At 36.5% G+C, this 20,217-nt stretch overlaps 2 protein-coding genes across 8 annotated transcripts in view; both read left to right on the top strand.

Annotated features, from left to right (window-relative positions):
• Positions 1 to 2,126, top strand: part of LOC124383900 (tRNA selenocysteine 1-associated protein 1-like) — a 7,078-nt gene extending 4,952 nt beyond the window's left edge. For 3 of the 4 annotated variants that reach the window (XM_046846272.1, XM_046846274.1, XM_046846271.1), the window contains exons 6-8: positions 1,325 to 1,553; positions 1,643 to 1,679; positions 1,756 to 2,126. In XM_046846272.1, coding sequence (XP_046702228.1) covers positions 1,325 to 1,553; positions 1,643 to 1,679; positions 1,756 to 1,898 — 409 coding nt within the window. In that variant the 3' untranslated portion in view covers positions 1,899 to 2,126. The remainder of the gene's footprint in view (positions 1 to 1,324; positions 1,554 to 1,642; positions 1,680 to 1,755) is intronic. The other variant, XM_046846275.1, reaches the window with a different exon arrangement.
• A 4,319-nt stretch (positions 2,127 to 6,445) lies between these two features.
• stx12l (syntaxin 12, like) lies at positions 6,446 to 16,986 on the top strand. 4 transcript variants are annotated; one of them, XM_046848554.1, is made up of 10 exons: positions 6,446 to 6,560; positions 11,766 to 11,888; positions 12,182 to 12,251; positions 12,557 to 12,656; positions 12,731 to 12,868; positions 13,061 to 13,104; positions 13,281 to 13,386; positions 14,888 to 14,960; positions 15,050 to 15,132; positions 15,225 to 16,986. In XM_046848554.1, exons 2-10 carry the CDS (start codon positions 11,789 to 11,791, stop codon positions 15,315 to 15,317), a joined length of 807 nt encoding a protein of 268 aa, XP_046704510.1. In that variant the 5' UTR covers positions 6,446 to 6,560; positions 11,766 to 11,788; the 3' UTR covers positions 15,318 to 16,986. The 4 variants fall into 4 exon arrangements, with proteins under 4 accessions (XP_046704510.1, XP_046704508.1, XP_046704511.1 ...); XM_046848552.1 differs by having other exon boundaries at positions 6,454 to 6,565; XM_046848555.1 differs by having other exon boundaries at positions 6,493 to 6,565; positions 11,774 to 11,888.
• The last annotated feature ends 3,231 nt before the right edge of the window (positions 16,987 to 20,217 follow it).

The following is a 20,217-nucleotide window of genomic DNA, read 5'->3' as shown; positions in this document are numbered from 1 at the left end:
TATTGTCCCTTAAGAAGATATAGTAAAGTGGTTGCTAAAATGTGAGGGTGTACTGAATTTTGTGATCTGCGTCTAACTGTATATGCGATATATATTACACACACACAGGTATATACATACATATCACATATGCAGTTAGACGCAGAAATATTTGGACAGTAACACGTTTATTTTTAGTTGTTTACCAAAAGATATTCAAAATACAGTTATATAATTATGTGCTTACAGTGCTGTAATTTAAGGGGTATTCACATCAAAATTGGAAGAAGGGTTTAGGAATTACAGCTCCTTAATATGTTAATATGTAGATGCTGCTTTTTCCAAAGGACCAAAAGTAATTGGACAATTGCCTCAAGAGCTATTTCACAGAAAAAAATCAAGCAGAAAGATAGCAGACATGTTAGGAGTGGCCAAATCAACAGTTTGGTACATTCTGAGAAAAATTTGTTTACTGGTGAGTTTAAGAACTTTGAAAAAAAAAAGGCCTGGATGTCCACAGAAGACAACAGTGGTGGATGATCGCAGGATCCTTTTCATGGTGAAGGGAGAATCCCTTTACAACATCCACTGAAGTGGAGAACACTCTGCAGGACTTCATGGGAGTAAATACAGCGGGCTCACCACAAGGTGCAAGCCATTAATCAGTCTCAAAAATAGGCAGAGAAGGCAAAGAAGTGGAATATCCTGCAATGTCCAAGTCAATCACCTGCATTTTACTTGCTTAAGACAAAACTTACGGCAGAAAGACCTACAATCAAGCAACAACTGAAGACAGCTGCGGTGAAGGCCTGGCAAAGCATCACAATGGATGTCCATGGGTTCAAGACTTCAGGCAGTCCAAAGGATTGCCTCCAAAGGATTCTCCACAAAGTTTAAAAAATAAACATTTTATTTACGGTAATGTTAATTTGTCCAATTACTTTTGAGCCCCTGAAATGAGGTAACTCTGTATTAAAATGCTTGCAATTCTTAAATATTTCCTAAGATATTTTTGTTCAACCCCTCTAATTAAACCTGAAAGTCTACCCTTTAATTCCATCTGTTGTTTCATTTTTAATACGATGTAGCATCCGTAGCCCAAATCATTATGATTGTGTCACTGTCCAAATATTTCTGGGCCTAACTGAATCTCGTCAGTAGTAATATATAGCTTATTTGCGTTTGGTTTGGCAGAAGATATCATTATACTTTTGCATGAATGAACGCTTTTCCAAACACTTCAGTGTTTTGTTCCGCCATCAGTCATTGTGGTCTAGTCAGATGTCTAACTTTTTGCTAGATATTTTGCCTGTGACCAGTGTTTTTGCATTTGCATACTGAACAGACATGTAAGCCTGTGGTGTCAATGTCGTTGTCGCAGAAACGAGAGTGGGTATTTTGATCCCGCCAGCTCTCAGCCATACACCTGTAACAACAACCAGTACTGTGACTTCAACGGCTCTCAGCCATACATTTGTGTCCACAACCAGTACTATCAGAACTGCCCTAACTGCTACACAAATTGGGGATATGATGAGACTGCGGGCCACAGTTCATATAACTGTTATGATCAGGTAGGTTCTCTTTTCCAAGGTTACCTCAAATTACAAATGTAATTTCTCTTGGATATTAATATGTAAACTTTTATATTTTGACATTTTAGGCTTCTGAGGACACATGTGAAGATGGTGGGCTTGAAGGTAAGTGTATGCCATCAGTTGTGTGAAAGGACCAATCATTTCAAATTCATGTTCTTAATTGGCTTCTTTCCTTTAGACCCTGGATTGAACCTGGATGTAGCAGAAGCAAACAGACAGTTCATGATGGACAGTGAGGAGCTCTATGATGCCTTTATAGACTGCCATTGGCCTGCTTTTGAATTTCCTGACTCTTCTGAATACCCTCCTGATTACTCATAGAATGAGTAGATAGACTGTGGATCCTCTGGTGGTGACATAGGACTAATGTGGTCCCTTCAGAGGATTGTGTGAAAATCCTGATTTTGGAAATGAAGCTGTTTTAATCCATTTTTCCAGTGTTCTTGGCATCAGGAGCGAGTTTAACAGGTATCTGAAACATGAGGAGATAACACAAACTTGTGCAGCTCTTGAAAGGATACAGACCACAGAAGCTGTTCTGTTTTCAAAACCCCCTTTTCAATGTTTTTTTTTTTTTAATGGACAGGCTACACAACTTGGACACACTAAATAATTTTAACACATTCAATTGTTTCTTTCTTATGACTCAATCTCCCCATACATTTGGTTCATTTGAGGCAGCAGTGTTTGGTTAAGTTTAATAATAACCCAGATTTTAGTATGGTGGTGACCACATTATTGTCTGTTGATCATGATTAATGATTGTCAAACAGAAATTGCTGTTTGTTAGATCAAAGTACGTGTTTACACCAAATGGCTTTTGCATTGTCACTATTATTGCCATTATTGTAACACAATAAGAATCGTTCACAAGGTACACAAATATTCAAACAGATCATTGTGTGAATTGATATAGAACTTATTTCTACACTGTTCTGTTAATGTTCCTATGAAAAATATGTCCAAAAATGTTTTGTTTTTTTTGTTTTTTTGTAAGTAATATACTTTTATCATTGTCATGAAGGCTCCTCTGTCTTTGCTGTTGCAGCTAATTGTCTCCAAATACCTCCAGAGCAGGGGTGTCCAATTTTATCCGTTTTCATTCAAATCAAGCATGAGCCATGCCTGATTCCAGTTTTAGTTGATCCTGGCTGTCAATAGACAAGCACGTGTGGCTTCTACATGGCTGAAATGAAAACCTGCACCCATACTGGTTCTTTCTGGATTGGACACCGCTGCTCCAGTTTATTCCCCACAGTTAATTTACCACAGTTGATTAATCTGTGGCAAGATCATTTATCATTAGTATGATGAGCAGCTGATTAACTTAAGACAGTGGTTTGATGTTGAAGAGTGACTGAAAGTATGTCGCATTTTTTTTTTTTTTTTACGTCTGTTAGAGCATATGCGTAATAGATTCATATTTTGTAATACTTGCTATGAAACCTACATATATATAAATGTGTCCCTTATGGTTTATGGGTAAGGGTATGTTATTGGCTTGCAATAGTGTGTGAGTTTGAGGTGTTGCTATTTCTGGCTACAGTAATTGTTTTCAGAACCTTTACTTGTATTACCTATGAACTGAATTTGGATATATTTATTTGTTAAAGAGGATACATTTCAAAGTGGGGTTTGTAATAAATACATTAATATTTTGAATTAATTCAAACCAGTGAATCTCTGGTGGGGACCCAGGCCTGGGTTATTTATGAAAAATACTGTATGCTGTAAGTCTACAGAGATACCTTAGGCTCAACAATGAACTTTCATCATGGTCTATGTGGTTACCATATTAATATATGAATATACTTTGTTTATATATTAGCACATATCAAAAACTACATGAACAGGCATGTTAGTTGATATTGACTCTAATACAAGGAGAAAATTTGCTTAGAGCTTAAAAGCACTTTCAGCAGCCATACAATCATTTATCATTTCAAGAATATAAGAGGCAGAACACTTTGATTTTATATCATATTCAAAAGCATCACACAAACACTAAAATCCCCTGACATGCAAATATTTGGCTAGTATATTTGCACTTTCAACACTTGGAGGTTCTCTATTAAACAGGCTATAAATTATTTAACTCATCTGATCCCTGAGCAATTTCAGCTGTGTATCCAAAGGATAAATAATCCACCAAATATGTATCTACATAATTTGCATAAATGCATAAGTGAGATATATATATATATATATATATATATATACACACACACACACACACACACACTGGTGATCAAAATTAGAGAACAATTTATAAACAATTGAACAATTCTGAAATAATGTCATCTTCACTGCTCAACAGTTGAGGGAGTTTTTGTCCTGTCTATACCATGCTACCAGAACACCTTTTCCACAAATTAACTAAGGTATAAAAATAAAAACTGGTAAAGCAGTTCTTTGAAACTGAAAACATTGAAATAATGGCATGGCCTGCCCAGAGTCCTGATCTCAACCCAATAAAGAACCTCTGGAAAATCCTTGGCGACAAAGTTATGGACAAGAAACCCACTACTGTGGAGGAGATTGGAAGAAGAGTGGACCAAAATCACACCAGAGCAGTGTGAGAGACTAGTGCTGTCCTGTGGCTGCAGATGTGCTGAAGTCATTCAGAGCAGAGGCCTGTACACTTCCTACTAATTGCTGACTGTTGTAACCTTCAGAAAGTTTTGTTGTAATCTTTTTTCATGCTACAGTCATTGTTGTTCTCTAATTTTGTTCAGTGTGTTTTCTGCAACATAATGGTTTTTTTTAAATGCCTTAGTTATTTTGTGGAAAAGGTGTTCTGGTAGCATGGTATAGACAGGACAAAAACTCCTTCAACTGTTGAGCAGTGAAGAAGACATTATTTCAGAATTGTTCAATTTTTTATAAATTGTTCTCTAATTTTGATCACCTGTGTGTGTAGGTGTGTGTGTGTGTATATATATATATATATATATATATATATATATATATATATATATACAGTACAGACCAAAAGTTTGGACACACCTTCTCATTCAAAGAGTTTTCTTTATTTTCATGACTATGAAAATTGTAGAGTCACACTGAAGGCATTAAGGGCTATTTGACCAAGAAGGAGAGTGATGGGGTGCTGCGCCAGATAACCTGGCCTCCACAGTCACCCGACCTAAACACAATCGAGATGGTTTAGGGGTGAGCTGGACAAAGTGAGTGAAGGCAAAAGGGCCAACAAGTGCTTCACTCCTTCAAGACTGTTGGAAGACCATTTCAGGTGACTACCTCTTGAAGCTCATCAAGAGAATGCCAAGAGTGTGCAAAGCAGTAATCAAAGCAAAAGGTGGCTACTTTGAAGAACCTAGAATATGACATTTTTCAGTTGTTTCACACTTTTTTGTTATGTATATAATTCCACATGTGTTAATTCATAGTTTTGATGCCTTCAGTGTGAATCTACAATTTTCATAGTCATGAAAATAAAGAAAACTCTTTGAATGAGAAGGTGTGTCCAAACTTTTGGTCTGTACTTGTATATATACATATGTACGCACACCAATACAAGATAAAGATCTTGTGTCTACCAAAAGCAAATAATTTATACTACTGTAAATATTTTGGTATACAATGTAAAGCACAATCACACCACACCATAATGTGTCTGGAGTTTCTCTAGCAGTTCATCTGAAATGACCGCAGTCAGTCAGTTACCCTAGGCTTATGAATGGTAAAATCAGTGTGATTACTCTCACATTCCTCAGACATGTGCACATAGTGAGTTAGAAAATACTGTAACTGGCTCAAATTTGGGTGACAAATCCAAAGCATAGACTGATGTTTGAAACTGATGTTTGAAACTTCTGTAGTTAGTTTGACTGAACATGAACCAGCACCTGTAGCAGATTCTGTACTGCAGCTCATCCAAACACATGTATTTAAATAATTTAGCTGAAGGCACCTAATCACCACCAGCAGCTCCAGGGATAAAGACATTATCTCAGAAAGGCAAGCTATTTATATACATTGACATTGAGAACTGATGACGTTATGTATTAACATCAGACAGACTGAAAAAAGTATATGATAAAAACAGTAGGTTTAAAGAAGCTCATCTCTTCAGAGTCAGTGGTCAGCAGTGGTTACTGGGTTATAATATGTTATCACTTGAATTATTTGTAGCGATAAGCAAATAATGAAAGGTTGATGTTTTAGTCTGGACTATAATGATCCAGACTTTGAAAATTAGGCCACACAGTAATCTTTTATTCTTTTCTATTTTCCTTTCTTATTGCTTTGAGTACTCGTGAGTAACGCTGGAATCATGTGAAAGTCATGGGACACACACACACCCTCACTGCAGTCAAGTTTCTCTCTCTCTCTCTCTCTTTCTCTCTCTTTCTTGATGGAAGGAGTCTGTCTCTCTCTCTCTTTCTTGATGTAAGGAGTCTCTCTCTCTCTCTCTCTCTCTCTCTCTATATATATATATATATAGAGAGAGAGAGAGAGAGAGAGAGAGAGAGAGAGAGAGCCCTTCCATCAAGAAGATACACATACAGGAGCATACACACCAGAACCAGCAGGTTTTTTCCATCTAACATTGCCCTACTGAAATCCACCATTAGAACACTGTATATACACACTGTATAGGTATACACTATAAATTAATCATACATATACACTGCATACGTATAATAAATTGTGCCTGTACTATGCAAAGTCAATGAAGTTCATGGAGATGATTAGATAGATAGATAGATAGATAGATAGATAGATAGATAGATAGATAGATAGATAGATAGATAGATAGATAGATAGATGCTTCTTGAAATCTCTCCGTGATAATTTGGGGAAACAGAGAAGGGGGTACAACAAGGGGGTCTTTTGTGTGACACACACCCCCCGGTTTAAAATCGAGGCCGGATTAAATGGGAGCGGCTTGACGCGCGCGCGGACTGTTGGGTCTCCACAGCAACATCGCGGAACGACAGAAGAGCACAGGATTACACTGACGGGCCGTAAGTAAACAGTTTATTACCGCTAGCCTATGTAATACCCGTAATAAGTCACACGTAGCATCCAATGCGGTATTTATAATAGGACAGTCCAGGAATTTGTAACGGCCGGTGGTGAGAATCGTATGTAAACATTAGCTTGTACCACATGAGTGCTATTCAGAGAGAAAGCGGATGTGTCCTGTACTTAGCCTCCTCCAGACTATTATAAACAGTCTATCTTAAACAGTCCATTTTACCCGCAAATAACACTAACAATAATACTAACACAAGGCAGTATATATATATATATATATATATATATATATATATATATATATATATATATATATATATATATATTATACTCGCTTCTACTGATGGTTAACAAATGGAACCGACCCATACACCAGTATGTGAAACGCTTATTTTGACAGGTTTGTGTATTTCGAAGCTCGCAGAAACTCCTAAATTTGTATATACGACTAACAGCGAAAATAAACATTTGCAACAAATGTCATTTTGGTGAACCTTTGACCATGCAAGACGCTGTGTAATTTATTTGAGTCTCATGACGGTAATGTTGTTTAATGCTCCGACTGAAACGCAGTGTGTAGTTGAACAGTTCCGGTTGCACTGCTGCGTCCCAGAGCGTCAGCAAAGCCTGCGTCCATTAGAGAAACTGTAAAGTGCATGAGCACCACTTTAAGACAGAAAGCTGTAGCGTGGGGAAATAAGCACATGATCAGGCTTTTCGTTACTCAGAATACAAGAGCAGGATCAACAGAAGGAGTGTTTGTTTGCTGCTTTATGTTAAAGATGTAAACATGAGGATTATGCAGTTAATAAGCAGCTGCAGCTACCAGCCATGAAAACTGCAAGTCATCATACACTTATCGTTCAGCACAGCTGCAGTTAAAACAATTTTTGTACCATTAGATTTTTGTTTTCCGTACCTCTATACAGTAATGATTAATAATGGCTCTATCTAGAGCCAAGGTGCCCAAATGGTTTCCTATGAATGGCCCAAAATCACCAGATTGATGGCCCTGGGCTTAAAGGTAAATGATGCATTGTAAGAAAGTGTATTATTATATTATATGTTGAGAGAAAGCGGTAGCTCAGTGGGTATAGCTGTGGGTTACGGATTGGAAGGTCAGGGGCTTAAGCCTCATTATCGCCAAGCTGCCACTCTTGGGTCCTTGAGCAAGGCACTTAATCCTGATCCTGACCCTGCATCTGACCGCAGCTTTCTAACATCAATGGGATATGTGAAGAAATCATTTCACTGTGCTGTAATGTGTATATATAACAAGTAAAAAGCCTTTATTTTTCTTTATATGAAAATGAAAGTTGGCATGTTTCCCATTATTTATGCCTTCATAATTTTAAAAAACGAGTAAATAAATATTACAATTTAATCTGTTGGGTCACACCCCCACTTTTGAGGCTCATAGGTGAAAATTACCCACTTATATCTAAATGTTAACAGTTCTTAATGCTCAAAAAGCTAAGTTATAATAAGATCATAATTGTTGAAGTGGCCTGAAATTCTATTTTACCACAATGATCGTTTTTATTCCATATATAAATACATGAAATTATACCTGGAGCCATCCAGAAAAGTAATGGGGTGAAAACCACATGCCTGAAGATTTTATATTTCAAATGTAATGAAGATATCGTGAAAAATGACTATGGCTGGTCCTTTTCTCTCTCCTCCTGTCTGAGGAACACACCTGTGGACTTGGCTATTCATACAGACAGGTAGCCCGACAAGCTGTTGAACAGTTATGGTCTGTTGTACAGACTGCATTCATATTGATTGCCAGCCATTGAAATGGACAGGAGTGTGCCCAACAACACACACACACTTCAAGCATTTCTCTTATTAAAAACAAACAGACAAATCATATAAAATGCAATCTGATGCTCGGGAGTCACGCCAGTACAGATTTGTGCGACTTTTACAAAGTTAGCAAACAATTTACACAATAGCATTTGATTAGACTATAACATTTTCACTTCATGAGGAGATACGGTTTTTGCTTACCGTGCTGATGTTACTGTAACCCGCAAGTTATGCAAAGCAGAGCTTGTGTGGACAAACTCCGCTTTGCATAACTTGCAGGTTACAGTAGTGTTCTTTTGCGTTTAATATAAAAGTGCTCCCATGCCTTGGATGATTTGGGACGGACACTTTTTCCTGCTGCCAGTTGACCTTTACGCTTCGCTAGGGCTGCAACAAACGATTATTTTGATAATCAATTAATCAAGTAATTGTTTTTTATTCCCCTTTGATTAATTGGGGTGGGGCTAAAACAATTATTTGATGTTTTGCTTATTATAACTATATAAAACCCTAATTCAAGGTATGTATGTATAGAAATGTACTTAAAAATGCAAAAGCCATATATTGAGTTTAACTATCTTTAATTTTACAAAGCTTATAGTAGCTGCTTGTTGGATTGCATGGGGGATTTCTCCTTGAATAAATTCACTAATGCTGTGTTGTTTCTTTCAAAACAAAACAACATTTGAGTATGCAAGGTAAAGCAATTTGTGTAAAGCAGTATTAGTATTGTTTTTAATGATAATTGCAGATGGCAAGTAGACAAACATGCTTAAAAAAATCAATGTAAAATATAATACATTAATTTGACAATGCACATACTCTTGATGGAGAAAGGTGCACTGTGATGTCAGAGGTAACTTCTCATGAGTGGTTAACTGTGTGTCTGCCTCTAGCGGTGAAGCATAGAAATACAAGGAAAGAATTCTTATTCAGTTGTATTTCCACGCTTCACCACTAGAGGCAGACACATAGTTTACCATTAATGAGAAGTTACCTCTGACATCAAGCGTATAAAAGGCCAGAACACTGAACAGCAGGTCTTTCAGCATCGTGCAACCTACCGAACAGCAGCTAGCAATTGACAGCAAGAATCACCCATGATCAATCCTAGACCCAGTAAAGTTTGAGTGTTTTGAATCCTGTACCGTGTTTTTACTGACACGCTGGGGTGAGTACAATCTCCTGATCAGCGCACACCAGATAGTGAAACTCCCTTATAATTGGTCCTTCGAGCTAGATCGTAAACCTTCCTAACAATGTTGTTGGTGTGTACTCCTTTACACAAATTCAGCAAATGCATTCGTTATAAGCTTTTCATTAAAAAAAAAAAAAAAACGTGATCTAACGTCGATGCTTGAGGCTTCGACATTTAGAATGATATATAGTTATTCATGATTACTCTTGTCCCTTTTCATTTAATCTCTTTGTGAATATAAACACCCGCACCAAAGAACCGTTGAGGATGCGGGTGTCTTGGGTGAGAACTATCAAGCGTGGGTTACTGATTGGCTCAAGCCTCATTATCGCTAAGCTGCCACTCTTGTGCTGCATCATGTCTGACCCCAGCTTTATAACATCAGTGGGATATGCGAAGAAGGAATTTCACTGTGCTGTAATGTGTATATGACAAGTAAAATGCAGCTTTCTTTCTTTTTCTTTATATGAAAATGAAAGTTGGCATGGTTCCCTTCATTTATCCTTTCTTAATATTTAAAAGTTAATAAATAAATCGCTAAATACCTATTACAATTTAATTTTCAAAGATTTTTAGTTCAATGAACAAACATAGAAACAATGCTAATTATAGTACAATAGATAGTATACCAGTTTAATGCCTAATACACTAATTAAATCTACATGCAGTCAACAGTGCAGAGTAATGCAGAGTGTGTTAGAGAAGTGAAGAAAAGAGTGCAGGCAGGGTGGAGTGGGTGGAGAAGAGTGACAGGAGTGATTTGTGATAGAAGAGTATCTGCAAGAGTGAAAGGGAAAGTTTATAGGACTGTGGTGAGATCTGCGATGTTGTATGGTTTAGAGACAGTGGCATTGAGTAAAAGGCAGGAGGTGGAGCTGGAGGTAGCAGAGCTGAAGATGTTGAGGTTTTCGTTGGGAGTGATGAGGGACAGCGCATGTAGGACATTTTGGTACAAAGTGAGAGAGCCCCGATTGAGATGTTTGGACATGTGCAGAGGAGGGACATGGGGTATATTGGTAGGAGAATGTTGAGGATGGAGCCGCCAGGAAGGAGGAAAAGAGGAAGACCAAGGAGGAGGTTTATGGATGTGGTGAGGGAAGACATGCAGGTAGTTGATTTGAAAGAGGCAGATGTAAAGGACAGGGGTATGGAGACAAATGATCCACTGTGGGAACCACTAATGGGAGAAGCTGAAAGAAGAAGATATTAATTTAAACTATAATCAGTACAGTCATATTCTTGTAATATCGTTGATCTCTACTGAGAGACTTGAAGCTGCTTTTTATTTTTTACAAATTTGGGTTAAATTAATTTCTATTCTCTGCATTTAATTTATATTTTTAATTTTTGCAGCCTAAAAAACATAAAAAAAACCAACACTTTATTGAAATGAGTTAATCCTACATTAAATGTTTAATTAGAAATGAAGATCTGTTTCAGTGGCCTTTTTTATTTTATTCATTTTGTATTTTTTTATATTTTTTTCCTCTTCCCAAAAACTACATGGCAGACCAAATCAAAGGTCACCACAAGCTACCTTTAGCCTGCGGGTGCTAGTTTGGGCATCTCTGATCTAGAGGAACCCAGAAGTGAATGGGTATTATTTTTAGTCTGGCTTTTTCCCTAGAGGGATTTTTGCATTTGCATTTCTCTTGATGCTTGTTAATTTCTTATTATATGGACATTTTTGTAAAGTAAACAGACATTTACTGTGCTGGTTGGACGCTGTGCTGGTTGGACGCTGTGCTGCTTGGACGCTGTGCTGCTTGGACGCTGTGCTGGTTGGACGCTGTGCTGCTTGAATGCTGTGCTGGTTGGATGGGCTGTTTATTGCTTCACTTTGTTGTGTTGTTTGAACACACTATATTTAGTGCCCTAGTTAGTTTTGTGTCATCTTGTGTTGTCATGTGGCACCTAGGTCCTGGAAGAAGACTTTGTCACTTCACAGGATACTATAATGGCATTCAAAATAGTCCTGATTTAGAAATAGATTTCTCTAAATCAGCATTGTGACTGTGTCTAAATTAAGCAGAACTTTTTGAACATTTGTACTTGGATATACTAGTTATAGTGCCTCTATACGGAGCACAGACATGCCCTACGTTATGCACAAAGGAACACCTGATATCTCTTTTCTTCATGTATAATCAAGGCATAATAATTCTGTTTTGCAGGGGCTCTGTGTTCTGCTTCCATCATGTCGTCCGGAAAGATGGGGCTGTATCGCACACAGCCGCGAGACTTCAGCAACCTTTTTCAAACATGCAGCTCTAATATTCAGAAAATAACACACAACAGTAAGTGTCTTATTTATTATCACTTGTGCTACAGTCAATATTTCAACAAGAAGCAGTTCATCCACATGGAGACTCACTCCTTAATAATTACTCAGTTGTCTCTCAACAGGATTAAAATCTCTGGACATTCATCAGGTTACTCAGCATTTAAAAAAAAAAGATTTGATTTGGAATATAGCCATAAGAATAGTATTTGAGGTTTTTTGTTACACAGGTTTGATTTTTTTTTATTGTAGGGATGTCCATTTATTTTAGTAATTGTTGTGGGTTTTTTTTTTTTTTTTTTTTTTTAGCTGGCCAAATCAAATCCATGCTGTTCCAGCTTGGTAGCAGACCAGACACTCCTGAACTTCAGGACAGACTGTGAGTCATGCCTTTTTTGTGATAAAGCACATTCATCTGTTACCCTTCTCTAATGTCTTTCTGAATCATTCCTCTGTCCTCCTGGACATAATTCCTGTCACAGAATGATTGAATGTATTTAATTGTCTTTTAAAAGGAAACTGCCAAAAATGATGTAAAAATATCTGTCATTAGATTGCCTTGGTTAACAAATGAATTTATTGTTACTAAATAATAAGTGTGGGCTTTTTTAGATGCTGGTCATGCTGCTGTTGAGGTAAAATGTGTTTATTAACAGACCTGTGATAGATCTATTTGGTTCTCAGTCAGCAGATGCAGCATTACACAAATCAGCTCGCCAAAGAGACCAATAAGCACCTGAAAGAACTGGGCTCTTTACCTCTACCTCAGTCTCCTTCAGAACAGGTGAGCTCATTTTCTCACCAGAAAATCTTCATTCAAGCTAAGAACTGTTAAACACATTCAGGTTCTTCACATAGCGCCAGCAGAGGATCCAGAAGGACCGGCTGATGAACGAATTCTCTGCAGCTCTCAACAACTTTCAGGTGGTGCAGCGTCGAGCAGCCGAGAGGGAAAGAGAGTCAATGGCCAGGGCTCGAGCTGGCTCACATTTCCTGGTATGATACAGTGGGACACACAAAACATGTTGTTTCTTCGTCAGTTGAAGTATTGTAGCAAAACCTTTTTATTTTTATTGTGTACTCTTTTATAATTATAATAATAATATTAATAATAATAATTATTATTATTATTATTATTATTATTATTATTATTATAACTCTCTCAATATCTGTTTTTTTCCTTTGGAGGTTGAAGAAAGCAACCAAGAAGAGCAACTTGTAACTTTTGAAAAGTAGGTGAACTTTTACTTTCACTTTGGCTGCAGTGAGTTATGTATATGTCCAGTATATGAAGATGCCAAATGTATGTTGTGTAATTGAGAGCAAACTTATAATGGTGTTCGAAAGATGCATGGGCCAGATGAAATCTCTGGCTGGCACTATTAACTGTTGTGCTCTTCTTCTGTAGGAATGAAGACTCAGGGCTGTTCCAGAGTCAGGTTGAAGAGGAACCCATCACATATGAGGACTTGGAACTGATCAAAGAGAGAGAAACCAACATCCGGCAACTAGAGGTGACCGTTAGAGTTATAGAGCTTTAGAATAAACAGAAACCATGGAGTGTTAAAGTTTTCTATTTTATCGGCAGCTATTCTGCGATTGAAAGTTACTGATCTATTTTTTGTGCGTAATCACTAGAGTCTAGCTGATGTCTTTATCTTTGGCAAAGAGTGAGACTTCAGTAAGTTTCAAATAACATTTAGATACTGCAAACAAAGGAAAAAGTTACCCGTTTTTCTGCAAAATCTGTTATTTTTCTGTTATCAAGAAACAATGCGGTATCATGTTATTTGTTTCGGGATATGTTTTCTCTTCAGTTTTGTTTCCATTTTGACCTGGGAAAAGGGGAGTGAAGTCTAATTGTAAATTGCACTACTTCACAGTCTCCCAGTTAAATTATTTTAGCATGAAAACCAACTGTATGTACAGTTAATATGAACTTGTTAGTTGTTTTTATGGATATAGAATCTTGGTTAAAAAAGAAGCTTAGTATTGCACATAAAGTCCAAACAAAAAAATCCAGTGGTTGTCAATCTACAACATACTGTCATCCATTTATGAAGCATAACTATGACTACAGTATGAGACGGTTGACAGTAGCATGGAAAAAATCCTCTTAAATGTCATCAGATTTTTTTGTTGCTTGAGGTAAATTGAAGCACTCGACTCTTTATACTATAATTACCTTGAATACTTTTTCTGTTAAATACCAACAGCAATGTTTCAGAGTCACCAGGTCTGTGCACAACAGAACTATCACTGGCTGCTAACGCTGGCTAGTACTGCTCACTGGTTATTGACCATTAAACAAAAGTATAACCTTCACATGCCTGTCTTCATCTGTTGTGCCTTTGGTTGGCCCCAAACTGCTGCTGTTGTTTTTGTGTGTGTGTGTGTGTGTGTGTGTGTGTGTGTGTGTGTGTGTGTGTGTGTGTGTGTGTGTGTGTTGGTTGAAGAAAACATCACACTTACAAGGAAAATATTGCGTTCATTCTTTTCCCCAAAAAAAACAAATAAACAGGCAATAAAAAAGTAGCAGAAAATAGTGAAAAGCAAAGTGCTATCACAAAAAAAGGCAAAATTGTATTGCAGGATTGTGTTTTAAATCCTTAATTTGAAACTTGTGTTATTCTGTTGACACTCTTGTAAAGGTTTTTAAGCAAGTAAACCCAAACGTAGTAACTAAAGTTTTGGGGGAAAAGACTAGCTCTAAAGATCTTTTTTAAAATGTTCTGTCTAATTGTATAACAAAACCAAGCTTCAGCCATTAACATAACCATAGAAGTTGACATGGCACTAAGACAAGGGACAAAATAAAAATCCTTAAATTGTTATGCAGTATCTAAATAAATTGCAGCTCAATGAGGTCTCTTTTTTTTTTTTACTTTTTCTTCTTTGTCGTTACCCAACAGCCCAAGCGGACATTATTTTTATATTTTACACTAGGCTAATTAATGAGAAATATAAAATCTGATATAAGGCAGAAAAGTAATCTGACTGTTAATGTTATTGTAGGCAGATATCATGGATGTGAACCAAATTTTCAAAGATCTGGCGGTTATGATTCATGACCAGGGCGATATCATAGGTGAGTGCCCCTCCTCAGTCATGTACAAAATGTCCTGTTGCATTTTAATCAATTTGCATTGATCCGTTTGTTGTGTATGTCACGCACAGATAGCATAGAGGCTAACGTAGAGAGCTCAGTGGTGCACGTGGAGCATGGGACGGAGCACCTACAGCGCGCTGCCTACTACCAGGTACAGCAAAGAAATCTGTCATTAGACACTGTTATTTTTATCCCTTATTGTCCATCATTATTGACTTGTCCATCTCTTTCTGTCCTTTCCAGAGGAAATCACGCAAGAGGATGTGTATTCTGGCTTTAGTGCTGTCCTTAGTGGTGACTGTCTTCGCCATTATTATTTGGCAAGCTACCAAATAACGTGATCACACGTTTGAATTTGGTGCAGTTTAAGATATCCAGTGCTGGCTGGTCGCTGAGTGTTTTTGACCGTGTATCGAATAACAAAGAATTGCTTTTATTATTTATCCATATGTACACTTAATATTGACAGCATCTTGCATGTCCAGTGTTGCTTTTTACATCATTATAGGGCAAGTTGAGTCTTGTGCATTATCCAAGTACTATGCAATATAGTATGAGGGGTGACAGTTCAGTCAGTGAAAATTCAGTGAGCAAACGTGAAGTCGAGGAAAATGCAAGCGAACGGAACTGCGATTTGATAGAAATAAAATTCTATTAAAACTGCAGGTTTTCTGAAATAAGCACCACGTTATTATGTTTTTCATTTGGTGGAGGTCAGTTTTTTGCTTTCTTGTAGACCTATTTAAAATTAGATTAAAAGTAAATTATTTCTGCTCAGTTTATGCTTTTCAATATCAACTATTTTACTTGTTGTTTAGCCTTTTTGGTATTTATCAAAATTATAATCATTTGTGAACAACAGATACATATATTTAGATTTTTTTCAGATTTTATTCAATTAGAATTGTTTTTTTTTTTTTTCTTTTTCAATTAAACTCCATAGATTATAGCAACAGGTGGAATCATGATACTATATGGGTGATGATTGTGCACATGTTTGCAGCCCAACAAACAATGAAATGTGTTTGCAAATTCTCTATTTATATTGGTTTCACACATGGTAGCACAATCTATATAAGATTAAAGAACTGTCATGCCTGTGTAATTTACCCAGTGTAGTTGTCCAGACGAGCAAATTAAAGCTTGATCATCTGTTCTTTAATGTTATATATGGCTTTATTTGAAATCTGTTGTGCAAGGGTACAGAATGAACAACAGATATGTGTCATTAACCCTAATGTAAATTGCTCTAATAAAGATGTGGGACATGTTGTATAAGTAGTTACTAATGATATTTTTGTCTCAATCATACTGTAAATTCTGAAAGTGGTTTGGTGATATTTATTTTGTATAATAGCATTATTGTTATCTTTAAGGAAATGCATTTTTTCAACATGTACGTAACATAAGTGGCCATTCATATGAGGAAGCTACTGTGGGACTTTCAGAGAATGTTGGGAATAATTTAATGTATGTTTGTGCATTGTGTGTTTGATCGTTTTCTTTTTCAGTTCAAAATGATATTAATCTGAGTTCAGTAACTAAAACCTATAACTACAATAATCACTTGAGATTAGCGTAAACCTGATAGACTGTGAATGTCTTAGTTTTTTTTTTTTTAAGGAAAATATGATTTGTTAACATTACTGATGTTTTTGATGAAGTTTAACTTCCAATGTGTGCAACACACTTGTAACACAATAACACAGCTTAGAGTTCTTAAGAGTGAATGTTCTTGTGACTATTACCAGTCATATTTAGTAAAGTATCACAATCAGATTGTAGCTGCAGCTTCTATCTAATGATTTTGAAAATTATATTAAGTTTATCTATATTAATTTTCTGGGTTTTATTAATTTTATTTTTTAAAGATCGGCATGTCGATTACAGTAAACTAGGGTGGGAAATGTAATATTCAAGCTTTCATTATAATCAATGTAATGATTCCCCTCAGTCTCTCACTTTGCACCGGTCTTTCTGTATATATTAAACAAATGAGAACTTCCATCATGATGTTTGTTCTTTTAATTAACCTCTGCTCTGCCTGATAATGTTTTGCATTTTTTTTAGGATTTGTTTTGTGTAAATTAAATATGTGGCTGCAGACACAGACTGCATTGATCAGGACCTGCTGATATGAGTTCATGTCTTTTTCACTGACTGCTTTATTGTGGTTAGGGTCATGGTGAAACTGGGGTCTGTTCCAGGAATGAGGTGGCAAAGCACTTCGAATGTAATGTGTACACATTTATATAATGATCAAAGGCACAATTTATCTTTGATTGTTCACCCATTGGAATGATGTTGGGAATTAGGAGAAAACTGGAACACATGTACCATGCAAAGCCATGCAAAATCCCACAAAGATATTAGAGACTCCAGGATCAAACTTGGGACCTAGAAGCTGTGAGGCACGTTGATGCCTGCTGTGTCACCACCCTGTTTTCCTTTCACGCTGAGAGACAGTGCATAAGTAAGTTAGGGGGGGAATGTCCTATGCAATTTTCCATTGCAATTGAAGTGACACGAATTTTTCATTAAATGAATTTGCCAAAAAAGGCCAACACATTTTTAATGGTTGTTGTAGCAGAGTCAATTTTAGTTTTTACCACTAGGTGGCATGGAATACACTGAAATAAACTCTTCATAGTCCATATTTACAAATATCGTTATGTACACAACATGCATAGCCATTAAATAATTTGAACTATTCTAAAATTTGCCAGAAAAGAGTTTTGTTGAGAACTTTAGGACAAGAACCAAACTGATATGTTTTGCTGATTGTCAGATGATAATATAGAATACTGCTAGATTGCTCTTTCACACATTAACCTAATAAACTTATAAAAACATAAAAAAATATATATTTCTTATATTTGTTGAAGATGCCATCATCAAACAAATGCAAACATGTCTTTTGCAGAGAAAATTATATTCCTGGAATTCTAAATCTTTACTAGCCAGAGCTTATGAATGTGGATTGATGCTTGAGGTGATGCAGAGTCCTCCTTGTTCACTTTTCCTGCGTCATGTGTGGTATCAATCAGCCAGTGACCACCCCCGCCGAGCTTCACAGCTCAAAGCACCAAGAGTCTTAACTGCTTACCCATGCACATCTCTCATTTGAATAATTGTGATTAAGAGTGATTTTAATGATGACTAAGGTGGACATGCTGCTTTATTAACATTAAAACAACTCTACATCAACTAAAGGGCTTAAAGATTTGTAGGAGTGTGTGGGTGTGTTTTTGTTGAACATGCAAATGAAATTACTGATCTCCTGCTTAGAAATTTAAATATCCTTGTTTGAACATGCAAGATAGAGTTCATTTTCATTACATTGAAGTCAGTTACATCAAACATGTAAGTCAAACATGTATATAAACTATTCAAAGCACCACTTTGTGGGTTGTAATAACTTTTGATTACCAAAGGATAAAACAATAGTCATGAGTGTAAGTAATATGATCCCAAACTTTACAAAAGTACAATGTTATAAAGTCTAGAAGTATACAAATCTTTTTAAATTAAATACTTTAACAGTGATGTTTTTTTTCACAAGATGCCTGAATTACTAAGTTGTAAGTTTTTAAGTTTTATACTGTAAGGAGAATACCACTACTGTATAGGATGTGTTTATAAATTCATAGCCCATCATGTTCCTAGATTGACTCAAGGGTAAAAGCCAGAACCATGCCAACACAATTCAACTAGGAGTGAAAGTATATCAATGCAATTCCTTTCACAACAAGCATATTTAGCAATATCCATTCTGAAGGGGATTTAACTGTTCAACCTGATTGCCATTTCCAATACACTATTCATCTGACCAAATAAGGCTTCATGTCAACTTTGGGGTCAAGGGTAAGTCTCTCCTTCAGGGCTCCTTATGAATCTCCACAACCACAGAGGTGCCCTCTATACTACCTTGTGTAACAATTAAATTATATTATGAACAAAATATTTTATTGTGTATATTTCCATTTTGTCAGAGATAGCATTTCCTGTCTTTTCATTTCCTCCTATAGAAATCCAGTCCTGATTCTCAAATGTGACACTTTACTGACGAGAATAACTCTAAGGCTATAACTGACATGAGATAAGAGAGGAAATTAGACACTGTGTGTGTGTGTGTGTGTGTGTGTGTGTGTGTGTGTGTGTGTGTGTGTGTGTGTGTGTGTGTGTGCTTGTGCCTGTATGTGCACTTGTGTTTGTTTATCAGTTGTGGGGGAGGGGGGTGTTTTTCAATTTACAATGTGTACAAAAGTATTAGGGCAACAATCAAATGCCATTTATTCTTATCAGTTATACTATATTATGGAAATAATTGATTTTGCCTGAGGCTGTTGTAGCATGTTGTTTGACAGGCTGTACTGTGTATTGTCTATATGAAAAAGCACAATAAATCTTCTAGAATTATATTATTTTCTTATTTGTATAAGCTTTTGAGAGAGCCAAAAAAATGTCTCTTACACTTTTGTATGTATACATGCATTATTTTGTATCTGTGTTTGTGCTCATGTTTGGCATGAAGGGCTACTGGGAAAAAGGTTGAGCAGGAAATTCTGTCATATAAAAAACTGAGAAGAAATGCTGGGGAATGTGTGATCAGTACTAATGACTTATGTCTGCATCAATATGGTTTGTTACTCAGTGATCTGATAAATTCTGATTACTACTTTTTCTACCTTTCTGTCTTAAATGCATTAAAAGAATGTGTCACAGTCATCACATGGAAATTCTGTATAATTGCCAGGGTGCACTGAACCCTCCTTGTGCCTCCCAGTGAACAAGGCAAGTATGCACAAAGTAGAATTCTTAAAAACTTCACAGTTTAATGAGTTCTTCTCTTCTGAATTCACACATCAGAAGATTACAAGGTGAATTGAAATAGGTTGGAGTAATACAGAAATGTTACATGTTTATTAGCCACATACAAATAAATGGGATATCTGCTACAAACATAAATAAATAAATATACTGAATTGTTTATTTACTTGCTTGCTCACATAATTATTTTGGTGAATATGCATGGCTCTCTCCACATACACACACACACACACACACACACACACACACACACACACACACACACACACACACACACGCACACATAAATGTGCAAGCAGACAACTGGTCTCTGGTTCTATATATAGATGTGTTGGGTGTCTGATATACAGCATAAAGATAGTGCCTGAGGACAGCCTACTCTTGAAGCAACATATTTGTTTTTGCT

This window comes from Silurus meridionalis, chromosome 4, assembly GCF_014805685.1.
Source record: "Silurus meridionalis isolate SWU-2019-XX chromosome 4, ASM1480568v1, whole genome shotgun sequence".
Classification (NCBI taxonomy): domain Eukaryota; kingdom Metazoa; phylum Chordata; class Actinopteri; order Siluriformes; family Siluridae; genus Silurus; species Silurus meridionalis.
This window is presented reverse-complemented; position numbering and strand designations above follow the sequence as displayed.